The following is a 25,179-nucleotide window of genomic DNA, read 5'->3' on the forward strand; positions in this document are numbered from 1 at the left end:
ATTTCTAGAAAAATATCATTTAAACCAGGAGGTGTTAAAGACAAAAACACACCCTGTTTAAACACCCCTGTGTTACAGACCCGCCAGGACTCGAGCCCCACTGGAAAATTTGGCAAAAATTCCATCCCTGGTACTAAAAAGACCCGAAAATTTCAGCTCCACTGGGAAATTGACTTTGATTACATCCTCATTCAAATTTCAATGTAAAAAATTGCACTCCAAAAACATACCCACTGGATTTTTTAAGCTTGGAACAATAGAATCTCTATCCCCATTGGGATTACGATTGAATATTTTATCCTCGCTGTGGGAAAACGTTTCACCGTGGCTGTAAGACAGGGGTGTATTTAACGTATCGTTTATAAAAATTTCAATTCGTTTTTACACAATGACAAAAAAAATCCATACTTAGAACGGCTCTGGACTAGTAACATTTTTAGCAAAGTTATATTACACCGCTGTGTCACAAACCCGGTGGGACCCCCGCCCCACTGGAAATATAAGCCCAAAATTCGTCCCCGGTGGAGTTAAACCCCTCAAATTTCGTCCCCATTGGAAAAATTGAAGTATCAATATTCCCCACTGTAGAGTTTTAATGTAAATTTACCATCCCCACTGGAATTTTCGTATTGAAAAAAATAGAAATCAAAATCCCCGCCAGTCATAAAATAGAAGGGATTTTCTACCACCACTGAAGAATTCTCCCTCAATTTCATCCCCACCGGCTAAAAATTTCCCACCGGGTCAGTGAGACAGGGGTGTTTATATTACGTTCTTAGAATATTTACTTTATCTTTGTATATAGATAACACATATTTAATATGGTATTTATGGTATCTTTTGCTTACACAGCATTCTTTGGCAACAAATTTTTTAAGCATCCTTTTGTTGACTCTGCTTTTTCAGCACAAGATGTGTTTCTAATTTCAATACCATGGAAAAATTACCTTTGATGCAATTTATATAAAAACGAACGCCGTAGCTCAGGTCAGTGAGAATTAAACTTTAACAAATCAATAAAGGTCAAACCACGGTGATTTTTCTCGAAAAGTGCTTCTTGATATAATAGCAAAAATGAAAGTTCATAAAAAACCATCTCACTCAAAAAGGCTTGAAAAAGTAAACATGGTATTTATGAAGGACCGCTTAGCATCACTGTTTACATTTCCTTAAAATCCTTAAGACTTTTTCTTATAAGGTTATGCAAAAGTGTACGGGTACAAAATAGATAGTTCTCTAAAAGAATTTTCCAACAAGGAGAAAAAATGTTATCATTACCTTAAGGAGCTGGAGTATTAAAACTCCAATATCAGATTACTGCTTGATCAAAAATGACATCTATATTATAATCACATTAGACTTTAAAGTGCCTTGAAATAATGATGCTTATGAATAAAGAACAGAAAAATTTTAGAAAGTACTTGGAATTTGATACCTTTCGACTCCCTTACCCAAACACGCTAAGTATACTCAAATTTTATAAACAGATATGTTTTGATGTTGTCTCGATGACCCTCAGCGTTCTGGGTTATACCGGGGCGAATCTGACCGGGTCACTTATACATGGGTGTATACAAGTATAACACCCCTGTCTCCGGTGGAACTGTTTTCCTCAGTGGGGATAAAAATTTCTATTGAAATCCCAATGAGGATGGGGATTCTATTTTTCCAAGGTTAAAAATTCCAGTGGGAATTAGTTCGGAGTGCAATTTTTAAACATGAAATTTCGAATTGGAATGAAATCACAGTCTATTTCCCAGTAGGGCTGAAATTCAAGGGTAATTTTCCACCGGGGACGAAATTTTTGTTAAATTTTCCAGTGGGGCTGTGACACAGGGGTGTAGTATAATGGGACGAGATGGAGTTTTTACCAGCTCTTATTTGATTTGGTTGGTCGTTAACCAGTAATAAAACAATTTTGTTACTTTTTCCAAAGAACGCATCATTTTTATTACTTCAAATGACCAATCATTAAAGTATCTTATAAAAACTACATCTCATCTGAGTATAATTGACGTTATAAACTGCAAAAAAGCTGTAAGGACAAACCAGACGATAAAAGCTATGTCAATTAAATTGTTCTTTATTTTTTGACTATGGTAAAAGCTATAAACCTGAGTCATTTACATTTTTTTATAAGAACAATGAGGCTCAAAAATGCCAAAAAATTATTTACTATTTTGAGAAATATGGAGCCTGGAATTAATAAAATCAGGGTACAAAGCTTAAAATACCTCAATATTACCCTATAATAGGAACATGATGCAATTCAAGAACTTAAAGTGCCAAAAAAAAAGAATAACCGAGAATTTACTGGTTCTTATAAAAGCAAAGTGTACAAACATATCTGATAATACTCAAGTTTGTCATGACTGATAATAGTGAGGTTAAGTAAATCGGTAAAATCACCACGACGAACGAAAATTTAACAGGCTAGTGAGTTTCAACCAATCAAATTTCGTATTTCCACTAGCCTATTACATTTTTCGTCCGTCGTCGTGATTATCCCGGTATACTTAACCTCACTAACAAATCTTATACAGTAAATAGTTAAAAATACAATCATATGTTTTTTAGAGAGGCCAACAGTAAGAAGTGTTCAAAATCATATGATGGAAAATATTTGTCTGTTTTGTTCGAAATCTATCAATAGTAAGTATTGGTTTTGTGACCGTTCCTGTAAAAGTAAACATCTAGAAAATGGGTTTACGTTCAAATTGAGATTTCTAACTAAAGAAATGGAACTGAATTCCAAGGATTTTGTTAATATAGTTGAAGTAAAGCAGAGAATTCAACAAGAATATAAGATACATTTTCATGCACAAGTTATACTTTACAACGGTTTGGAATTGGAAAATTATTGGCAAATCAATGTTGTTTATCTAAAAATGATACGTGATCTTGGACAAAAACAAAGCAAAAAGGAATTATGTTTGAATCTAATAATCAATAAAAAGACACTGGAAATTCAAGTTATACCGAGAATCGTTGAATATGAATCGACCATTCCTCTGATTACTTTAGATTCGTGTACTATTGGTAAAATTAAAGAAACTATCTGTAAACATATGAAAGAAGAGCTAAAAAACCCAAGATTTATACATCTTGAAAAGGAAGATGGAACTTTCCTAGAAGATGAATATCAACTCAAACATTATTCTATAGAATCCCATTCTAAAATTTATTTAAAAAGAAAAGTATATTTGCGAGTTTATTTTCAATATGCTTTGGAAATTGAACATCTTGAAATTTTCGAGTACGAAGGTAGAACATTATATCAAGTACTTAAGCAGATCAAAGTCGAACATGTTCTGAGCATACGTATTTCGGACAAGAATGTTCGTCAACTTAACATGACGTATTTTGAAAATAATATGGATTTGTCAACAACGATGTCTTCATTCTATGACTTGCAACTGAAGATTGGTAACCTTTCTCCATCTAAACGTCGATGTATTTTGATGTAACAAGCGTTACATCAATTCCATTTTGCGTCACATATTTTCTGATAGAATTAGCTCCAAAAAAATAATAAAAATACCCTAACCTTGAAATAAAAGGTACCGTAAGTTGGTCTAATGTCGACATCCTTCATGTAATTCTTTCTTTAGAGATTTTAAAAGGTAGGTCGGAATCACTGATTGATAAAATAGATAATTTCCTCTCTGACAGTTTTTTAGCGATTAGCGATTCCGACCTACTGTTATTCTAAGGTTTAATGAAGGGTGTCGGAATTAAGTGAAGGATATCGACGTTAGACCAACTTACGGTATGTGGCTGAAATGTTTTATCTTAATGGTCATGAAAAATAGATAACGAAATCGTAAGTTCGGGCAAAAATAGCGATTTAAATCAATGAAGTATAAGCCCGAAGGGCTAGAATCGAATCTCCTTGGTATGATTTGAAGCCAACAAATACTATATTCTATAGGTCTTATTCGACCACTTTTGAACTATTAGATCCTGAGAGGTCTTAAGTCTCATGTTAGAACTCTACTTTCCCACCGTAAGTTGCCGTTGTGAAATTGTAAGGGAATTCCCCTTTTGTACCAAATATTACCAGCACTGTGGTGACGTCATAAACTGCTTAGTTACAATTCATGATATTCATGATATTCATGACGTAATGTTTTCTACGGAAATATCCCGGTTTTAGCCAGTAGTGGTAAATTTAAACTAGACAAATGTTGTATAAAATTGGGATGAGCTGGAGTTTTTACAAGATACTTCACTAATTGGTCATTTAAAGTGATAGAGATGATGCGTTCTTTAGAAAAAGTAATAAGATTCTTTTATTACATCTTAACGACCAACCAAATCAAATAAGAGCTTGTAAAAACTCCAGCTTGTCCCAAAGATTTGCCATTATTGTCAAAAACCGGGGCCTTTCCGTAGAAAACATTACGCCATGAACATCATGAATTTCAAAGCAGGCTCCGAAGATATGGGCCTTGAAACGTACTAAGTGAAAATGTTATGGTTTAAAAAGTTTTAATGGCTATAACATGACATGGGTTTTAAGATCGATGATTTTATTGCTGACGCAGCAGACTTTATGATATTTTATTACCTAAGTCAGCAAAACCGAATCTATTGTGATTTGGCTATTTTGATTTTTCTAAAAAAGTGATGCATTGTGGGATTGTTTTGAGTGTATTACAATAGAAATCTCTTAGGAATTCCTCTAGGGAATTCTATTGTAATACACTACAAACAATCCCAGAATCCCAAAAACTCCGATAAGGTCTCTTGAAACTCTAGTAAGTACGTGTCAAGGTCCATATCAGAAGCCTAATTTAATAAATAGTAAATCTTGTTGAGTAGTCGATGATGTCACAAAAAAATATGACGGATTTTGGTTTTTCAGACCATTTTAGGAAAACTAATTGATGTAATTTAAAATTAAAATTTTCGGTACGTTTCAAAATTTTTCCAGTAAAACATTTAAAGGTTATTTGAAAGTTTTTTAAAAATCTTGTTTCTTGTTTTCATCAAATAATACCCCAAAAAGGGTCCAAATCATTTCGAATCGATTATGGTATTTTTTGTTGTTCTTTAACCCTTTAAAGGAAACTCATTTTATATATCTTTTCGACCGTAGTCGCTCGGTCAGTCGCGTACCACTTTTATCCCACTAAACTCGATCCAATCCTTTTTTAACACATTTTTCTATTGTCTGAAGGTGTGAAAAAAGGACTGGGACGGTTTTTTGGCGACTATGGTCGAAAAGGTGTATTCCAAGGTAAAACTTAATTCTACAGAACTAACACGCCACAAATATTTTTAATAAAATAGTACGACTTTCAATTCAACAATTCTTTTCGAAATTGTTGGAAAATTACCTTTTTCTGGTATTGCAAGCAACTTAAAAAAACCTTTCTTTCAAGTGTGGTATTGGCCAGAATCGAGCTCTATGATCTTATAAAATTATTTTTAAAAAAATGTTTATTTATGAGCCGAAGTGAAACATAGTATTTGTAACAGCAATAACAAGATATATTTACAGGAGATATGTACAATCAAAAAAAGTATTACATAAAGTAACTGTATTACATATAATATCTTTTAAAATATTGTTAAAATGTGATAAAATAGTTGGTTGTATATAATTATGTGTAATATCAATATAATAAAAATGTTTTCTGTGCATAAAATTTCAACAATATATGAAATGTAGATTTGCTATCCTATTTGGGCCCAAAGTATAACTTATCTATGATATTTTTCTATTGCTTGTAGGCTACTTCCTATGTGTCCTATCATCTGTACAGTGTTTAGAGTCAATTCATTGTTACTTGAATTTATTATTTAAATCTTTCTGTAATTCGAACTCAAACTTCGACCTCCCTAGTAAGTCATTGTAAACACTACTCTCCGTAATTCGAATCTTTCCATAATTTGAAAATAATCATTGACCCCTTGAAGATCGAATAAGAGAGAGTAGTTATTTTTCGTTTTAAAATTACTTGTATTGGAATTGAAAGTCTAAATGCGCTGCTCATAATCCTTTATTTCTGGAAGGAAAAAATATTTCCCAAAAATGAATTCTTGATATGCTTAAGTCAAGATAACGTCATATTTTTTAACGGAAGCAGCCAAAAAGCCGGTTTTGACCTCCGTGTTTCTATTTTTAGTAACAGAGAGGGATCAAATCCCGGATTTTTTCGGGTGTTTCCACTAGAAGAATGACTTTCGCATATCAAGAATATGTAAACATGAAAAAATGAAAAAAAAATAAAAATCGATAAATTGTGCATAATACAAACATAAAATATAACAAAAAACATTAGAAATTACTTTTTTATCCCTGAAATTTCTATCTAAAAATTATCATGTAAAATCCTGTCATAAAAGATTATCTCTTAATAATCATATCAAAATCTTTGAAATCTTTCTGAGTACATGTTTTTTTAAAGCATACAAAAATCCAAAAATTGGCTCGGAGATGCTTAGATTGAGGGATTGACAAGGCTGAAAAATGCTCGAGGAATGCTTGTATTCTAAGCAAAGTTTAAGGTAAATTCCCAAAATCTCTAAAATCTCAGCCAAAATCGCCAAAATTGCTTAGCATATGCTTAAATTGCTTATAGGCATGCTTATAAGTACAATGCTTATAAAAACATGTACCTATATCCTAAGAAAAAGCAGGTTATAGAGTCTACAAACCCTTGAACCATTCAAAAGAATACAATTGACAATATCGAAATGTTACAAGTGCAAACCATCTCACTTTGGTCAAGATCATCGAAATCAATACCTTGCTCATCCAAATCTGCTTTCAAAACTTTCTGACCAACATCGAAAAGTTACTGAGTGAAAACCATCACCAATAGTGGTACAATTACAGCTCCTGTGGTTTTTGGTCAAGATCATCGAGATCAATGCCTTGCTCATCCAAATCAGCTTTCAAACCTTTCTGATCTTCAGTCGAATATTTATTCTTTATATGAGTTAAGGCATTGACTAACCTCAAATTAGATGATTCTAAAGATTTAATACGACGTTCTTGAATATCAATCAATTTTTGTTTACCAGCGATAACAGCTTCCATTTCAGAATGTTCATTACGTAGCTCACTTTCAACGTTCAGTAAACGGCTGATGACATTTTTCATTTGTCCATCCGTTTCGATTCTCTGCTTCTTCATCTTGTTGTCAGCATCAACTAATTTTTCTTTCAAATGAATAACTGTTTCTTCGAATTGAACTGTTTTATTCTTGAGATCCGTTTGCGTTTTTTGTAGCTGGTCTTCGCTTTCACGGAGCTTCTTACGTAGATAGTTCACGTCGTTCTACAGAAAAAAAGAAAGAATATAGACTGGAATCGTTTATAAACTGTTTAATAGCTATTAGAGTAATATGGATGTTATATGATAGTACGATAACTCTTGCGGGATAATACCAATCTGTATAAACATTAACCAATCCAGTTTCAATACGAAACTTGCTCGGTTTCTAGACGACTATGATTTATCCTTTCCAATATTTTTGCTCGTTTTTTTAATAAGTCTGATTTAGTCGTCTGACATGCAGGACTAGGAAGAATATTTACAATCTCGTACCCAGAACCACTTGTACATATCACTTTCTTATTTTACTGATGGACATGGTAACTTTCGTAAGCGCTATCAGAATCATTAAAAAACGAGATAAGGGATTGAATACTGGAATATTGGAATGATGGAACGAGTCTCTCCACTCTGAAACCTTTCTTTGGATATTATAACTGATAACAAAAAAATTCCTAAATAAGTCTTGTATTAAGATTTGTCCAATATGTTAGCCTTTGGGGTTTTTAGAAATAGACTCTGTTTTCATAGGAGCCCAGTAAACTTTAAGAGACTCGTCTGTTGTATTCTTTTTGACACAATGGAGTGTCGAGGCTTTCCTCCCTCTTGGTTCTCTTCAAAGCTCGACTCCAGAGGAGTCATTCACAGAATTCCCAAGGGAATTTCCCTTCTGCCCGCTTCTTCTTAGTCACAATTAGTTTTATGGCGTGAGATGTTAGGCAATTCGATCTGCCTAGCCAGGGCGCAGTATGCAGTGCAGACGAGTCCTAATAGTAATAAGGACAAAATGTGTATTCTGCTCCGCCACCCTAATCTCCTGAAAGAGGATATAGTTGGACAGAAATTCTTTGAATTTCCTCACTATACATACCTTTCGGTCATTTTCGATCGTTCGTTGACTCATTTTCGAACTTGATGAAACGCTTCCATTTCGATCGTATCTGAAAAACAAAAAGAAAGTTTCAATGCTCGTAATTATTTTATGATATTCAGCTATTCCAACTTTAAATCATTTTCATAGATGTTGAAATTTTCCAAATCATTTAGCGAAGAAAAACTCCACAGAATATAAAAATGAAATAGTATCTTCAGCTATATTTGGTGAAGCTCATCCTCAAAGCATGGCCTCGAAAAATTCATGCCATTTCACTTAACTTCTCTTGTTAGCTCAATATCGATATCGACCACTTGATTCAAGATCTTTAAAAAAACCCTATTGGTTGAATTTAAATTTACCTAAATTCTGACCAGTAAATAACATTTGACTTTTGAATGAGACAAGCCATATTTTAGCTGAAGCACAGAATTGGTTTTCCTATCTAGATTTAACCAAACATATATCAAGATAGGCGAAGTCAGACAATCGGCAAGTTAGTTAAAGGGAATCTTAGATCAAAGCTTTTCATGGATATTTGTAAATTGTTGTTGGATTCTAAATTATTCAGATAGGAGAATTTGTTTTATTTTGATATGAGATTATAAGAGAGAAGGTCATTTATAAAGTCAACACACGACATGTGGTTGTTAAAACTATATTTCAGTTTCAAAACGCTAAGACGGTCTATTTTTCTTGCGCTATCCAGTGGCCAAAAATTCCAAAACAGGATCTATCTTGTCAAAATATCATGCATTATAAAATATCGATAGCTTCGAAAAATTTTTGAGTAGGTTCCGAGGATACACTCAGTATCTAGTAGGATCCACCCTGTTTAGTTTGCGACTGCAGTCGCGGCGATCCAAAGGCTCATTCTTCTCTAACAGTCTACCCGAAGGTAAGGGGAGGGCGCCACTCCTTTCCCTTGAATTTCATCACCTACCCTTGACCCCTCTTTGTAGTTGTCGAGCATCAAGCAGAGAGGCATCAAGAATCATTTTGGGAATCTTTGAACCCACAACCTTACGCAACGTTAGCTGCATGCTCTAGCCGCTCCAAATCTTCCCACCCTGTGACATGCAAAGAAAAAGTTAAAATTAAGATGTTCTTACCTAGGAGTTGAATCACCATTCATTTTCCGTTTATGTTCGCTCATCACATCTTCCATACGATCGCCTTCAATGAGTTCACCGAAATCCATATCATCTTCTGATGTATAATAACTATCACTCGAGTACTCGCAACTCGAATATTCAACACTGGAAATCGAATGTTTGCATTCTTCAACGAAACCTTCATGTAACGTTTCACGATAACCGTTAGTATGAATTTGAGCTATTTCTTGACTTTGAGCAACCAGCGTGTTACGTTTTTCATACTCCCGTGGTGAGAGCTCTGAATGACGTCGCTGTACTGGGTATCCGTTCTTTTTCGGTGATTTCGGCTTCTCTAACGTACTTGCGTGGTGCGGTTTACGTTTCGGCGTATTTTGATTTGAGTTATCGTGAACGTTTTCTTTTAACGGAACATGTAGCTGTGAACCCCAACTCACTGTATCATCCTCTTCGTCATCCTCTCGAGAATGTTTTGAGAGAGTATTGAAATGAGATTGACTAGTTACCGAGCTATAATCATCACCAACAGCGCTCGAGGCTGTATCGCTAAACATTTCGCGATCAGAATAATTCCTTTTTGGGGATCGTTCGTAAGATAAGAGTTCGGGTGAAGCACTATCGTCAAAATGATGTTCTTTACGTAAATTACTTAAAGTTAGTTTAGGACGTTGGTTAGAATTGGATAATAGGTTGGACTGTGATGCGGTTGATTTTGGTTTTTGTTTCAACTCCGGTTTAGGTGACGAGACAAGACTTTGTGATTTAGCTAACGGCTTTTTTGTAACGGTTGCAGGTTTTTCACGGATGGCCGGTTTATTAAGCTGATGTGGTGGTTTCCGTAATCCGGGCGGGGTTGAAGTCGGAGTATTGTTTGATTTTGGTATAGGAATGTTACTGTTGGTTTTTGGTAAAGTGTTATGTTTGCTTGTCATCGCTGGTGAAGGTTGTTTAGTAGCACGTGGTATGGATGATGTTGAGCTCATTGGAGATTCGGTTCCGGTCATTTTGAGACGACTTTCCACAGATGAATGTTTGTTACTTGGGAAGAATGCTTTGCCAGAGAGTCCTGGTTTAGGGGACACTAATACTTTATGCGGAGATTGAGGTTTAGGTGATGTCGGGTTTGAAAACATACTGATACGATCTTTGACGCTGTCTTTACCACCTTTGCGAATTGGAGATTTGGGTGTTGTCGGAGACGTTGCTTGCTGTTGTTCCAATTGGCGACGTTTAAGTGAATTTAAGGCTGGATCAGATTTCATATGTTTCGGTGATTGTGTTTGGGAATGGCTAGGTGACATAAATTTATCAAGTTTCCCTTTAGTGTCATGTAGCCGTGATATGTTATTATCCACAGATTTACTTCGTTTGCCATCTTTGATGCCATTAAAATCCGGCGTGGAGCGTGACGACAATTGAAGTTTCTTGCGGTCAATCGTACCACGGCCTTCGTTAAGTTTGGCTAAATTACGGGACGGCGATTTTCCCCTGTGCGATAAAGATGCCGAACTGTTTGATACGAAATCCTCATTAAAACTGAGAGTAGTATCGTGATAACAATCTGAAGTCTCTTTTTCTTCATCTTCTTCTGTATTTATCGATAAGGGCGTTATAGGCGTAATAGGCGTTTCGTCCCTAGCTAAGGGTGTAGTTAAAGGTTTACTAACAACAGAGGCTACAGTAGCAAAAGGCCGTGATAGTCTAAGCTCATCGACTTTAGGCGAAGCTTCATGAATATCAGAAATGTGTCTCAAAATCGGTTTTAAGTCTTTCAAGTTCTCTGATTCCTCTTTTGCCAAGTTCGGGATCTCCGATTGTAAAATATGATATAAAATCGATAAGGCTCGAGATAAATCGATATTCTCTCCACCGACCGCCTCGCTTATTTTACGATCTTTCGATTTTGTCAAGTCAGCAGAAACTGATTGTAGGAATGCTTCCATGCTTGGCATTTGCGATTCAACAAATTCATTCAAAAACTCCATATACGATTCTTTTATCCCAAAACGTGTAAAATTTGCTAAATTTTGAAGCGTCTTTGCGACAAGGGTAAGAGAACGAGCCACTTTCTCTCCAGGATATTCCTGTGTTAGCTGAAACAAGCTCGGTGATAAAATGGCTGGGCACAAGAACCTCAAAAACAATGAAGCACTCGTGATTTTAGTTGCTAGTCCTAGTCCTTTTTCTTCACACCTTTGACGAACCATCGAGAAAACATTACGTAATCTTTTAGGAAGGGCTGGTACAGACTCGGTAATATTTTTCCAAACTTCCTCTAAAAGTTTCTTCAAATATTGTTGGTTATTGGTTAAGTTAGCATTTGATGACGCAATCTTTTGTGGGTCAACTTCTGTATCCTCTTCAGCCTCATAAACGCACTTGATAAAAGATCCTAAAGTTTCTTGTAAATAATTTTTCCCAATCATTTTCATGTACGTATCTATTGATTTCGTGGCTAATGAATTACCACGGAAAGTTAAGTTTTCATCAGTCGTATTATAACATTCATTCATTATCACGCTAACAAGGAACTCCTCAGCACCGTTATTCGCTTGCAGAATCTTCAATAAAGTTTGTGCGAGCAAGTCCTTAATCTTGAGACTGATTCCTGCTTCTAAGGTACTGACGAGAAGCAAATAGTTCTTTAAAACGTATTCGTGTAGTGTTTGGTACGAAGCTAATGGTAAAACGATTGTCGTCTCGTATTTGAATTTTGCCCGGATGAACGGTTGTTCCGACTTATCAGCCTTCCCGTTTACAAGCGTTTTTTGTTGCAATTTTGGTGATATGCCGGGCACAAAAACCGATACCCATTTCTCGTTTTCAATGTTCGTTTCCATCGATAATAAATCGATAACACTCGATCCAACAAAGAAATGTTTGTCTTTGTTACGTTTCTTTTTGGTGTCACTCTCACGGAACAGTGAAATTGTTAACGATTCTGTAGGTGGCAAATCTTCGAAGACAAATTTCTCACCCCAAAATAGCATATCATTTTTAAACTTGACTGAAGTTCGGCTAAATAACACTTTGTCCAGAAACAGTTCACAAAAATATTTCTTTCGAGCGGGAACACCTTTAGCCTCGATAACCCAAACAGAAAGCGATGTATCCAAACGCACTTTCTGATCTCGATTACTATTGACAGCAGATACCAGGCTAAAAAAGAAAAAAATATAAGGTTTTGAGCTATAATTTTAACCATGAAATATAATTTCACCACAAGAAACTTCATACCAGTATTTTTTGGCTGACAAACTCCACTGCGTCTATGAAAGTGACTTTACCCTCCAAACTAAGAAGATTAGGAACAGTTGTCTTCTAAGAAAATGTGATCTCAAAAAGTTTGCGATGACGATGACTTGACTTTATTTAAAGACGTGATTTCGAAGAAGTATTAATATTATTATCATTACATGATAAAGAGACAATGGTAACAGTAATCTTTGGTCCCGATTAAACGTCCCCACCCGGTTATTAATTTTGTAGCTATCACAAGTTAATTTGCTCTAGATAGTCTGTTTTTAGCTTATAATTACTTTATTTTGGGGGTTTCTGCTATTCGAGACCTTAGAGTATGCGAGTGTGCTAATCCACTATCGGTTTACTTCGTTGTATTCTGCTCGCTTCGAAACTTAGTCCAACATGCTCAAATCTCATGACTGCAGTTTAGAAATAAAACTCCTTCACTTAGACTTTTTTTAATGGAAGATTTCTAACTCTAACATTTATTCATCGCGTGTAAAAGATCACGCAATTAATACAAAAATTAAAAAAACTTCATATGAAAAATAACTGATTATTACAGGCAAAATACGGAATAACCTATCAAAAAACGTTCGTAGCACAGTTTATCAATAAGGATTTTTTTCCTCTTTTTCATTTGAAGATCTGAAATATTTCATTACACAAAATACTTAATCCCACCCATTTTACCCGGACAAAGTGTTGGTCCTCAAACCAAAAAAATATAGAAAAAAATAATCGACCTGAAATTGGATATATCATATCTCCCATTTTAATTTGTCTTTTTACTTGAGAAAAACAATTAGGAAAATTAAACGAAAAGGTGTGAACCTTCCAAAAACTGAAGCTTAAATGTGAAAGTTAAAAGTGGCTTTCAACCTAAGAATGCAGCCAAATAGAACAAAAAATATTGCAAACTGGTACCTTTTCTTCTTCTTTCTCCTCATGAGAACCATGGTTCAAAAAACAACTCCTTGACTCGAAAAAAACTAGTTTTTACAAATATACCATAAAGTCTCCTTTAGTTCAACAGCTAGAAATACAAATAGCTACAAATATACCATAAAGTCTCCTTTAGTTCAACAGCTAGATGAAACTGTGTAACTTTGATTTTGTTTAAAAAACAAACGATAAACATGTCAAAACAAAGAATGAAAAGTCTCATTAATTAAATGCATTATGCATGCATACCACCGCATAACATGTGGGAAGTAATTAATAAAGAAAACTAATTAATCAATCTTAATCACCCAATTGACAAACTCGTCACTGGAATTGCTTCTCTAAACAATCAAGAACCCAGAATCTTCTTGACTTCCTTTGTTTCATAAAAAAGGAGTCAATGAAATCTGTGCTAAGCTGAGTTTTACTTGCTTGAGACATATACCAGGACTTAAGAGGGACAGATATGACAAATCTTGTACTATGTATGATGCTATTGTCAACATTAATGATTTTAAAAATTGTACACGTCTTTTTATAAGAACAAACTATATAAGAACACAAGGCTTCGCTGGTCAAAATATTAAGAACACCCTATTTCTTAGGAAAATGGTCAAAATAAGAACATGTTAAGAACATTTTAGGCTTAAAACTCAGAAAGTCAAGAACATCCGAAGCCTTCAAAAATTTTCGATGTTCTTATAAAAAAACTTGTATTCCTTTTATCGTTTCAATCTGTAGAAAGGTCGATGGTGGAAAGCACAGATAGTATACCTCGGGTTTTGATTGTACATAGATAAAATATTATAACAGGTAAGCAAATGCGACACCCATTATGTAGATATTTCCTCGTTCATGATATAGTTATCAGGTAGAAAGCATACATTTACACCTCCAAAATGTTCGAAGCTTTCGGATAATGTTATTAACTTTTTGACCTTCAAGCCTAAAAATGTTCTTATTTTCACCATTTTGTGAGTATTTTTGTCAATTCTCTTAATAAATTGGTCATTTTTGAGTCTGTAAAGCCTTAAAATGTTCTTAAACTTGTTCTTAACATTTTGGCCATCGAAACCTTATGTTCTTATATAGTTTGTTCTTATAAGAAAAAACGTGTACTGGAGGTTTAGAATATATTAGTAAAACGTAGAAGACACACAAGTAGCACCTTACCTATCCCTCAACAATATATCAAAACTCGAATAAAATCAAAATCAGAAAACAATTTCTACCAAAGATACCTCCCAAAAAACACACAATGCAAATATATTGTCTGTTGAGAGGTTATAATAAAGGCAACTTCGTCGTTCAAGAAAATAAACATTTAGTCATCTTGATGATTTCAACACGTATTTTGAATACAGTATTAGACAATGGAAAAGACTTGTTTTCTTATGATGGTGAAGTGGTTGTGTGATGTGTGTTATTTTAATGCTATCAAATCTATTTTGATCTGGTTGTATCAGATTCCAGGCAATTGCATATAAGCTTCGAGAATTTTTACTAAAATATCATGTTTGCCACAGCGCTTGAAAAAAATGTCAATATTTTTGTAGCTTTATTCTCTATGACTTTCCAAATGCTATTTTGACTTTCTTAGTACAAGAGTTGTGGCTGCGGCACTAAAACGGCACTTAATTTTTGTAGGTTTCGTCATCTCGACTAGCTACTCGTAGAAAAAAATGCTTATGCGCCTCACATATCTATCAAAGAGGGGCTCGGTTATTTTCGCAAATGAAAAAATTGTTTAAGCCAAAAGAAAGGAAAAAATCTTTGAGGAATCTTGGACAGAAGGAAAAAATAGTCGAAATGATTAAGAGACCAGTCAATGAAAACGTATTGAGTTGGTACTAGTCATCAATAATATGTCTTTTTAACTGCCATGACCAATTTAGCCTCTTAGACAAATTATAATTATGATGATTTATGAGACAAATTATAATTATGATGATTTATGAGAGTTATATCATCTATAGAACGATATCTATTGACAACAAAGATCAGATTACAGTTGGCTTAAGTTACTTAATCGCTATTTAAAACATACTCTTTCATGAAGTAATGCAAGGCCGGTTAGCTCAGTCGGTTAGAGCGTCGTGCTAATAACGCGAATGTCGTGGGTTCGACCCCCACACTGGCCAAAATTTTTCAGGTTTTTTTTTGAAAATGTTTCTAAAATACTCTCTGTAATTGGGCTTTTCCAGAAAAAAATCGTGCACCCCTGTTGAGGAGGTCCATTTCCGTTCAAAGGGGGTAAGGTTTGAAATGCAGTGGAATTCTATAAGGGTAGACGAAAATCCGTCAAAAATAAGCGGAATTCCAAGGGGGTAATGATTGAAAATTTGTAAAAATTCAGAATTCCAGAGGGGTATGATCCTAAAATTGCCTGGAATTCCAAGGGGGTAGGTCACAAAAGGTTGGACCTCCTCAACAGGGGGTGCACGGTTTTTTTCTAGAAAAGCCCATTAGAATCTTTCTCTAATTCAAAGGAAATTTTTGGCTACTTAAAAGAGTCAACTGTAGGCAAAATTGTCATATTTTCTTGTGCCAATCCAATGTGAAGATTTTAAAAGTTGATCTGGGGTAAATTCAAAGCCAGCGCTAGTATACACCTATCAACGTCAAATGTCACCGCATAGTGCGATAATAGACATGCAATAGTTATTCATCTTTGTTTCCCTAGTGAACTGGCACCCAATATTTTGTAGACTAGATTCAATTTCTGTTTTTTTTTCGATCATTTTTAACGTGACTCAGTAAATCAAGTCCATAAAAAAGCTCTAAATAGACCCCGGGCTAAATAGTTTGACTTCATGAAGTTGGGATAGATGATTTTTGTTTTGAAACAAGTTTACATACCTATTCAGCCAGACTTGATATTCTTCTTCTGTATAACAGCAAACATATTTCAAAACATGGGGCGTTAGAATTTGTAAACAATACGGTCGATAGAGTACACTTTGGTGGATTGGACGGACGATCGATAAATCAGGATCGCTAAGGTCGATCACATCTTCCAAATACTTGAATAGAAATAGAAAATTAAATCAAATTACAATGCGATTTATCCGGAGAATTTCAATATTCAAAACAAGAGCAGTGCTCATATTCCGAAGAGTAGGAGTTTTACGCTCGAAATGGAGGAAGATATGACGTAGCCTAGACCTACATCCAACACTGTTTTAAGAACATCAGAAAGATTTGAAGAGAATAATAGTAAACTACAGTATAAAAAAATATCCGAAGGAGTTGGTTGCATTGTCAACAACAACGTTAAAGAAAAATGACCAAAAAGGTAAATGTTTTTTTTATAAGAACATCATAAATTTTCTTCGGATGTTCTTTAACTTGTTCTTAATATTTTTCTCAGCGAAGGCTTGTGTTCTTATGTAGTTTGTTCTTATAAAATCGAAACTTTTTCGTTATACAAACCTCCTCATCGACAGAGCCGTCAGAGTCATGAGACCTCCAGGAACGATTCGGCGAACGAGGACTGAAAGGTGAAGAATTTGGAACAGTTATTCAGGTGGAACATACGTCTGAATCGCAGACCTCTACAAAACCCTCTAATTAGTATAAGGAGCACGAATCCGTTAGTGGATGCCAGCAGCCCAGTGGAACATCGGCTAGAATTGTTGCCGACTTTTTATGGGACAAAACTTTACTTATTTTTACACCAATCTTTCTTTATCTTAATCAAACCGACATCAAAATTGGTTAAAAAAAGCTGATTGATAAATTTTACTAACCTGGCTACATCAGATTTTTGGGTGCTTAGTTTGCCGGTGCTTTTGGTACGATTGATAGCAAGTTTTCGTGATATCTGAAATCAAAAGTTCAGAATACGCTCTCTTAGGTACTATCAGATGATTTTTGATATTTGGCTTATAGATACCTTTTATGTCCAGAGAAACACTTCTAAATCTTTTGACCCAATTTTTTTCCAAAGCTGAAATATTTGACTTTGAAATCTCTAAAAATTAGTCTTTACACAGCCTTTACGTTGAATTTCTATTGTTTTCAAGTTAAAAATTGAAAATTCAAAGTCGAATATCTCAGCTGTTAAAAATAATTGGGTCAAAAACTTTGGATATCAAAAGTCATATGATAATCCCTTTAAGGGTCGAGGAAACCTAGTTCTAAAACTGGGGCAAACGAGAAAGTATTTTTCTCTAATTCGCTCATTTTCCAAATCTTGAACTTAGACAAATAAAATCTACATTCTGAAAATAATTTAACTTACAAACTGTTTGAAGCCAGTTGCGGAGTCAGATCGCTGCCTACCAAAAGAGCCAGATCTTGTAAATACATCTGAAAAACAGAAAAGAAAGCGTGAAAATGTTTATACTTCTCTTCACTGAAACAAATCTTGGGAAAACCGCAAGCAAGTTTGATTGATAAACCACGCAACATATTGATTGAGATTTCACACATTTCTACAGATGATAGACCTTTTCATAAATTACGTCACGAACATCACTTGCCTCATATTCAAGCAATTACCATGGTGGGTATGTCCCTTGAGATATTAAATTATTATTTTATGAATAGGAAGTAGTTTTAATAAAACCCACTGGGAGTTGATCACCACGGCAATAATTTCAAAACGAGGTAAGTGATGTTCGTGACGTAATTTATTAAGTCTATTAGATGCTTTATTCTTAAAGAATAATTTTTTTTCGTTTCTCTCGAAACTATTGAAGTAGATATTCTTGACATTCTTGTCAAAAAGACAGAAAAATAGCGTAAAGAACCTACAAAAAAAAAAGCCCCGCCAATTTATTTGTAAAAATCTATAAAATGGGATCTGACACAAAATTCAATATTTTTTGAAGAAACGTTTCAAATACGAAAGATCTGTAACGTAAATATCTCGACTCTTATACCTATCAAAGCTCATGATCAAAGCTCATGCGTATCTTGGAATAAAGGCCATTTTCACGGTCGAAATGAATCATGAGTATCAATGAATCAGGACTGATTGCACCCCCATAACAGCTTCCCGTTGGTTAGATGCAAAAACAGGCAAAATTTTAGACCGACCGCATGTTGTTATCAGAGCGCATCATGATTCCGTTCGACCGTGAAATGGGCTCTTCCAGAAAAAAATCATTCATGGGGGGGGGGGTGGAGGATATATTATTTTCAATGATCTATCCCTGTACACTTCGATTTTTCATCCCCTGGACAAGCATCAAATCGACCCCCTGGACACTAAAACTTACCCCTCGAAATTGCAAATTCACCCCATAGGCATGGCAGTTTTTCAAGATTTTTTCGATACTCCTGGACAATATATCTTCCAACCCCTATGAACGGTTTTTTTCTGGAAGAGCCTAATGACATTTTGTGGTAAGTTTAAAAAATTCTTGAAGATAGTAAGGAAGAAAAAGATTTCCAGCCAAAAAAACATGAACTTACCACCACCATTGTTCTTGAGAGGACTGGACGCCACTAAATCACTACTCGGGCTTTTTAAACTATCGAAAGAATAATCCTAGAAGTAAAAAGAACAAGTGATACTTTTATGGATCTATCTGGTTATGCATTTAACACATATATAATTGATATCTACGTGAGCGTGACCACTAAACAATCATTTAGAACACAAATAGTGACGATCTATTGAAATTAGTCGTTTGTTTCTTATTAAAAAAAACGTTTAGAAAACCAAAATTTCATGCTCTTGAAATATTCTTTCATATTGAAGACTTTGTGAGCGAAAAAACCATCTTTCTCATCAAAAAATGTAGTAATTTGGCTAAGAACATTGATGTATGCTTATTAATAGTGATTCTTATAGATAAACATGCTTTTTTTGAGCCAACAAAATTTTTTTGAAAAAATCTACTTGAGCCATCTTTTACCTATGGTACCCTACTTTTATGCAAAAAATCAGAAAAAGTTAATGATCCAATTTTTCACAAAGCCCAAAAAAAACCGTTTTTTAGCCGTTTTTTGCCCCAAAATTTTTTCGAAAATCGGGCTCCGTCACATTCGAGGGTTTATAGTTACACATCTTTGTGCAAAAAATCAGAAAAAACTAATGAGCCAATCACGAGGAAAGCTAATAAGGAACGAACGAACGGACGAACGGACAAAGGTTAATTTATAGGACCTCAACCATATTCTCGGCATATTAAATTAAGACAAACCAAGCTGATACATAATCTGCAAAGAAGATCTTTAGCAAAGTTTTTATATTTGGCCAGTTTCGTTCGTCTTTTAAAGTATTCGGAAACTCACAATTTCTGATTGAGAAATGTTTCATGTTCATATGAATTTCACAAGGAACTTTTGGAAAGAAGGCCGTAAGTACGGTAACATCGCCCGACGCTGGGAGAAGAATTCCTCGAAACGTAACTAAACGTAAATCTCGTAAAATCCAAAGGTCGATAAACTATTTTAGACGGTAACATTTCTTTTATCTTTTTATTGTAACGACTAAGTATTTTCAGAGAAGTGTAATAAATGATAAAAAGGAAGATAGAATGGATAGAGCTTTCTTACGTTATCATCTCCGGGTACAGTTGAAAAAGATAGCCGTTTAGTTCTTGGGCAGAATGTAATAGACTTCAACTTCCACGCGATACTGTCACTCCCTGACTTCCGATTGTTTTCTATGGGAAAATAAGTAGGTTTTTAAATATTAAACAAGGTTTATCAGTGAGATATTTTGCAACTACGAACGAGGTTTCTACAGCTGTCGTTTGTGCTTGCACATTTCTACAGGCTAAATGGGAATAAAGCATTGAGTTTAAAGTTCGTAGGGCTAGAGTTTGTCTGTACACAAACCCAATATCTACGGCTAATTTCAAAATTCATTGCCGTAGAGGGTCTGCTGTCATTGTCTTTTCTGGTTTGAGATTTTTCAAACCAACCGCTACGATGGAGTGCTGTTGGAGTTTGGCGAGAAATCGGAGGCGATAAGACAAAATGGCCGTCAGAGTTGTCAGAAAGTATAGAAGTTTGTCGAAAAAAAGTTTTTTCATAACAAAACTAAAAAGAGAGCTCTAAATGAAGACATTCTATTGCAAAATAACTCTTTTTGCACAAATCGAATGTTTTTTGTTTATATTTTGGATCTTTGAGTTCACGAACATGAGAGAGAAGTTGTTTGATTGGAATCTTGTTTTAAGGACATGTTTTTTTTTGACTGTACCAAAATCAGGTTTTCGACAATCGTGAAAATCACTTTATTTTAATTATTTCGTCATTCGGATGATGAATTTTCCAAAAATTTTGATATGTATTGAAATTTGGGAAGGGCTTTAAAATGAGCTATTTGAAATTTCAAAATTCGGAGTATTTCAGGATTAATTAATCATGGAGTGTTTTGGATCATATCTCACTCCATGACTCATTATTCGGTCCTGAGGAGGTTTCTATGCATTCCTGAGGTAGCCTAAAATCATAAAATAGCCGGAGGAGTAATTTTTTTAAAGGCCGGAGTGAGTTATGATCAAAACAATCATCACGACTTTTTTAATCATTTTTCACTCATTTTAACAATTCCCGTTTTCTTTTGTTCGTTCCTTTCTTATCAACTAAACAAAAATCTCAAATCACCTCCCCGATAGATAGACTTGTCAGGAAAATATATACGATTAGAATTAGCACCTAGATTTCAAAAATGATCAATTTGATCCCACTTCCCTCCGGTTTTTTCCAAAAAAGAGACGTCGATGTGAAAATTCAATCCTTTAGCTACACCCCGATATAAGTTTCGTATATAAATTGGACACGACAAAGGCCAAATATAGAGCCGACTTTATAAATCCGAAATAGACTATGATTTTTTTCATCCTGAAATACTCCGGATTCAACAAGTGATATCTTAAGTTCCATAAAAGCTATTAAGATCGGACAAAAAGTATCGGACAGAGCTACTAATCTATTTTCTAATTTATGAATAACGATAAGAAAGGGTTCAGCTGTCTCTGTTAGTGCCCATTTGAACCGGGTTGGTTGAAAATCGGCATTTTGGTACAGTCAAAAAAAAACATGTCCTTAAGGGGTTTTAACTTCAGTTCTTTGCAAAAGAATATATATACTCAGAGTATCTCTGCATGTTTTTATGTTCAAATTCAGTATTACTTTTACGACATTCGATCTATGTAGAGTGGCTATAGTTTGTTTTTTTGGCATAACTTTTGTAATTAAATTGTTTGTATTCTTCTTTGGCGGACTACATGGAAAAATAGGGTAATTGGAAAATAATTTTCTGTTAGAAAATTTTGAATATGTCTTCGTTACTTTTCAGCTTTTAGTTTGGCTCAAAAACATTAAAAAAGCAGCCAAAACATGCTTAGAAAGTGACCCTCAATGGACCCCATCCCTTTGTTTACAATTGTCGTACTTTGGCGGCCATTTTATTTCAAAATTATACTTCATCGCAGAGGTCTCCGTACGGAAAAACTTTTATCAAACAGAAAATGCGCACAGAGTGAACTACGCTACGATAATCGTGAGATACACTCTGGTACAGAGTAGGCTAGAGTAGAATCTCTAACCTTTCCCAGGCACGAAAATTGAAGCCATTTTTTTCCCTAGAACGCATCGCAATCATGAGACGGATTGTATCTAGCGGTTCCTTTGTTTTTGAGGACTGCATTTTTTGAAATCTAGCGATAGAATTTACTTTCAATTCAGCATTTGTGTAAAAACCACGCGCAGGTGTTCTGGATGGGAAATAAGTGGCTTCATTTCCCATCCAGAAGTCTCGAGTCAACGAAGGAGGTTCCTACAGCCTTCGTTTGCGCTATGGCACTTTTTTACAGGCTGAGTGGGAACAAAGCAGATATGTCCAGGAGTTTCTAATTAGTTTTTAGCTCTGGAAGTAAAGTAGAGGTTTTCGCGGAGAATGTCCACCTTGATTAATCAGGTTACAGTAAAAAGCGGACACTAAAATAATAGCAAACCGCAATTCTAATTTTTTTCTCCATATTTCTATCATCTTATAGGGTTAGGTTATGTTTCTGATAAAGCATCATAACTGTCATGAGGTGTAATACGACCGTTTCAATTTTGAGATTTCCCAAATGACCTTTAACATCAATAAACTTGTCACCAAAAATGATATCACTTCGTAAGTAGTTTATAGAAAAAGCTGATGCCATAAGTCATTTAATATATGAATCACAATGGAAATTAACGTTCATGTTATATAAACTTTTGATAGACTTGATAATCGTGTTGATGAAAGTAAAGTTTTCATTTATAAAGAGATATCTAGAGAAATTTAAAAAAATATAGACAAACTTAGGCAGCATTGGTCTGCCTCGTGACGGCTAGTGCATTGGTAGAGCAACCGGCTACGGTGCACAAGGTCTCGGGTTAAATCCTCGGGCGGGTCATACCAAAGACAAGGGAGCAATAGTGGCGCCCTCCCGCCCCTACCTTCGGGTAGATAGCTATCGAAAGAGGAGCCTTTAGGTCAAGACTTACCTACTAGTATCTATCTAAATATAGAAAAAAGCTAAGCTGGACCCTACAAGGCCCTTGACGAAGCCATAATATATCCCGATGTTTGACAGCCTATACTAGACGTCATCCACGTTTTTTCTACGCAATTAAAGGAATGAATCCCGGTTTTTCGCGAAGTGCTCGCTAGACGTTTGAGGGAATTTACATTTAGTAGCGTGAAGATTTATCAAGCAAAGGAATGCATATCAAAAACTTACGTTATAACAAACTTAAAAAATGAATCAGATTTTGGAATTTTGATATAATATGTTATATTGATTTTTGATGTCTGTTTTATTGATTAACGTCTTTTCTTTTCGCGCGGCCTTTTCTATCTTGTTTATAATGTATCATCAAATTTACATTATGATGAAATTGCGAAGCAAACGTTAAAAATCCATCAAATCCAACATAAAAGCAAGCTAGACGACTAATCCAGACATAGTAGAAGCAATAGCGGGAACAATTTTAGTTTATACAAGCTAAATCCCGTAAAAATATCGTATTATCATATAACGCCTATACTACTGTATTACCATAGTGTGCAAGGGGGGTCCAGGTCCCACCAAAAAAATAAGATCCCAGCAAACATTAAAACCCCCACCTAGAATCAATCATGCACGGTCCCACCACTAAGTATATCCCCCACCAAGATTTTGAAAAATTTGAATTCCCAGCAGAATTTAGGAAGCAAAACTTAAGTCTTCTTTAAAGTATAATACAGGTCATATGTACAAGATTATCCACTAGGTTTCAATAGTAAAAGGTAACTACTAAAGTTATATATCATTGATTGATGTTGATGAGATGTTTCAATTTTACAACCAAACCACCTTAGTCCCACCTTAATATACCCCTAACAAATATTATACCAAATTGAAGGTTAAAGGATAACTCGATTTTCTAAAAAAAATGGATCATTTGGTATTGGTTTTAACTTGACTTTAATTTTCCAGATATTTCCAGATTTTCGGTTTAAAAGAAACAACACGCGAGGGCTATGGATCTGGCGGGTAAAGTTTTAGCCTATTTTTACTGAAAAAACTCCCGAATGTCACTGTTGTTTTCCGATGGCGAAGATTTTGAATCCCGCCGAGTCTGTATTATAATCATTCCTGTAAAAAAACACAGCAAAGTTAAATCGTTCATACCTGTGATTTCAGCTACGGACAAACAAGCACAAAGTCTTGATGATGAAGTTGAACCATTCGTTTTATTCGGTGTGCTGACAACGTTACTAGAAATCGGATGATTCAACTGTGGCGTTGACGGTAAAGATGATGTCGGCTTCATAACGGTGGTTGTTATCTTTGACAAGGTCGACAACTTTCACAAGAATTTTGTTTAATTTTATTCATTTTTTGTTTTTATATAATTTCCTTTTATCATCTTCATCATCATCCAGAAATTATTCACAGGAAAGTTCTCATCTTCTTTAAAAGTTAAATTTTCATGATTTTCATACACAAAAAAAATGTTAATAGAAAACCCCAAAAAGCTATGGGATTATTACATCATGTTACAACTTTCTTCCTTTTTCATCCTTGGTTGTACTATAAAGAAATTTTGTATTAAAATTTAATCAAAATTTTTCCTTCTTCTTCTTCTTTTTCCTTCTTCTTTCTTAAATATTAAATCTCTAAAAAGTAGAATAAAGATTGAAGATAAAGCTCGAAATTATATAGAGAGAGGATTATCACATTTAGGATTTAAAAAAAATAACACTGTCACAATATTTTCGAAATATTTTTGAAATAGAGAACAAAATATTATAAGGTCCCCGTAGAGAATCTTATTACGAAACAAGCATAAACATATCAGAACATATCAGGACGACTCTGATTAAAAACAATTTTACTCAACAAGACGCTGGAGCCAGGTTGATTTTTAATCGTTAAATCAGAAAATAACTCATATAAGATTTATCTATTTTATAAGAAAGATTGAGCAGTAAAATTAAAAAAACTGATTGAAAAAAATTAAAATAAAAAAAAAACAAAGAAGTCATGGTAACAATTGAAGCACATGTTCACTCAGTACCCATTACAGCATGGGGGGACATTGAGCAAACTCGATCAACCAACCCATAGACAAAATCTACAATCTACAAAGTGTATTCAAAACAAACTACTCTAGCATGGCTTCTCTACACAACATAACAGACATCTCAAAATTACTAACATTTAATCCATTGAACAGACTTTCCATACGTTAATATATATATTCATCACAAATCGTGAATAAGTGTA

At 34.7% G+C, this 25,179-nt stretch overlaps 1 protein-coding gene and 1 non-coding gene across 3 annotated transcripts; one reads left to right on the plus strand and one right to left on the minus strand.

The window, feature by feature from the left end:
* Window positions 1–6,751: 6,751 nt before the first annotated feature.
* On the minus strand, window positions 6,752–24,571 carry LOC136798686 (disabled homolog 2-interacting protein-like). Of its 2 annotated transcripts, XM_067055337.1 has the most exons (10): window positions 24,082–24,571; window positions 19,976–20,085; window positions 18,887–18,962; window positions 17,709–17,776; window positions 17,215–17,288; window positions 16,898–16,958; window positions 16,325–16,488; window positions 9,275–12,436; window positions 8,160–8,229; window positions 6,752–7,291 (listed from the first exon to the last, which is right to left on the minus strand). In XM_067055337.1, exons 1-10 carry the CDS (start codon window positions 24,221–24,223, stop codon window positions 6,842–6,844), a joined length of 4,377 nt encoding a protein of 1,458 aa, XP_066911438.1. In that variant the 5' UTR covers window positions 24,224–24,571; the 3' UTR covers window positions 6,752–6,841. The 2 variants fall into 2 exon arrangements, with proteins under 2 accessions (XP_066911438.1, XP_066911439.1); XM_067055338.1 differs by lacking the exons at window positions 16,325–16,488; window positions 16,898–16,958; window positions 17,215–17,288; ... (2 more) ...; window positions 19,976–20,085; window positions 24,082–24,571 and adding an exon at window positions 14,639–14,731.
* On the plus strand, window positions 15,533–15,606 carry Trnai-aau (transfer RNA isoleucine (anticodon AAU)). Its single transcript has one exon. It is a non-coding gene; the product is annotated as a tRNA-Ile (tRNA).
* Window positions 24,572–25,179: the final 608 nt, after the last annotated feature.

Source organism: Clytia hemisphaerica, unplaced genomic scaffold (assembly GCF_902728285.1).
Source record: "Clytia hemisphaerica strain Z4C2 unplaced genomic scaffold, Clytia hemisphaerica genome assembly, whole genome shotgun sequence".
NCBI lineage: Eukaryota > Metazoa > Cnidaria > Hydrozoa > Leptothecata > Clytiidae > Clytia > Clytia hemisphaerica.

Coding starts and splice junctions, on each gene's coding strand:
- LOC136798686 (XM_067055337.1), bottom strand. CDS start 24,223: ATGAAGCCGACATCATCTTTACCGTCAACGCCACAGTTGAATCATCCG. Junction 17,289..17,708: donor CAACTGGCTTCAAACAGTTT/GTAAGTTAAATT, acceptor TTTTGATTTCAG/ATATCACGAAAACTTGCTAT. Junction 12,437..16,324: donor TATCAAGTCTGGCTGAATAG/GTATGTAAACTT, acceptor TTTCTTTTTTAG/CCTGGTATCTGCTGTCAATA.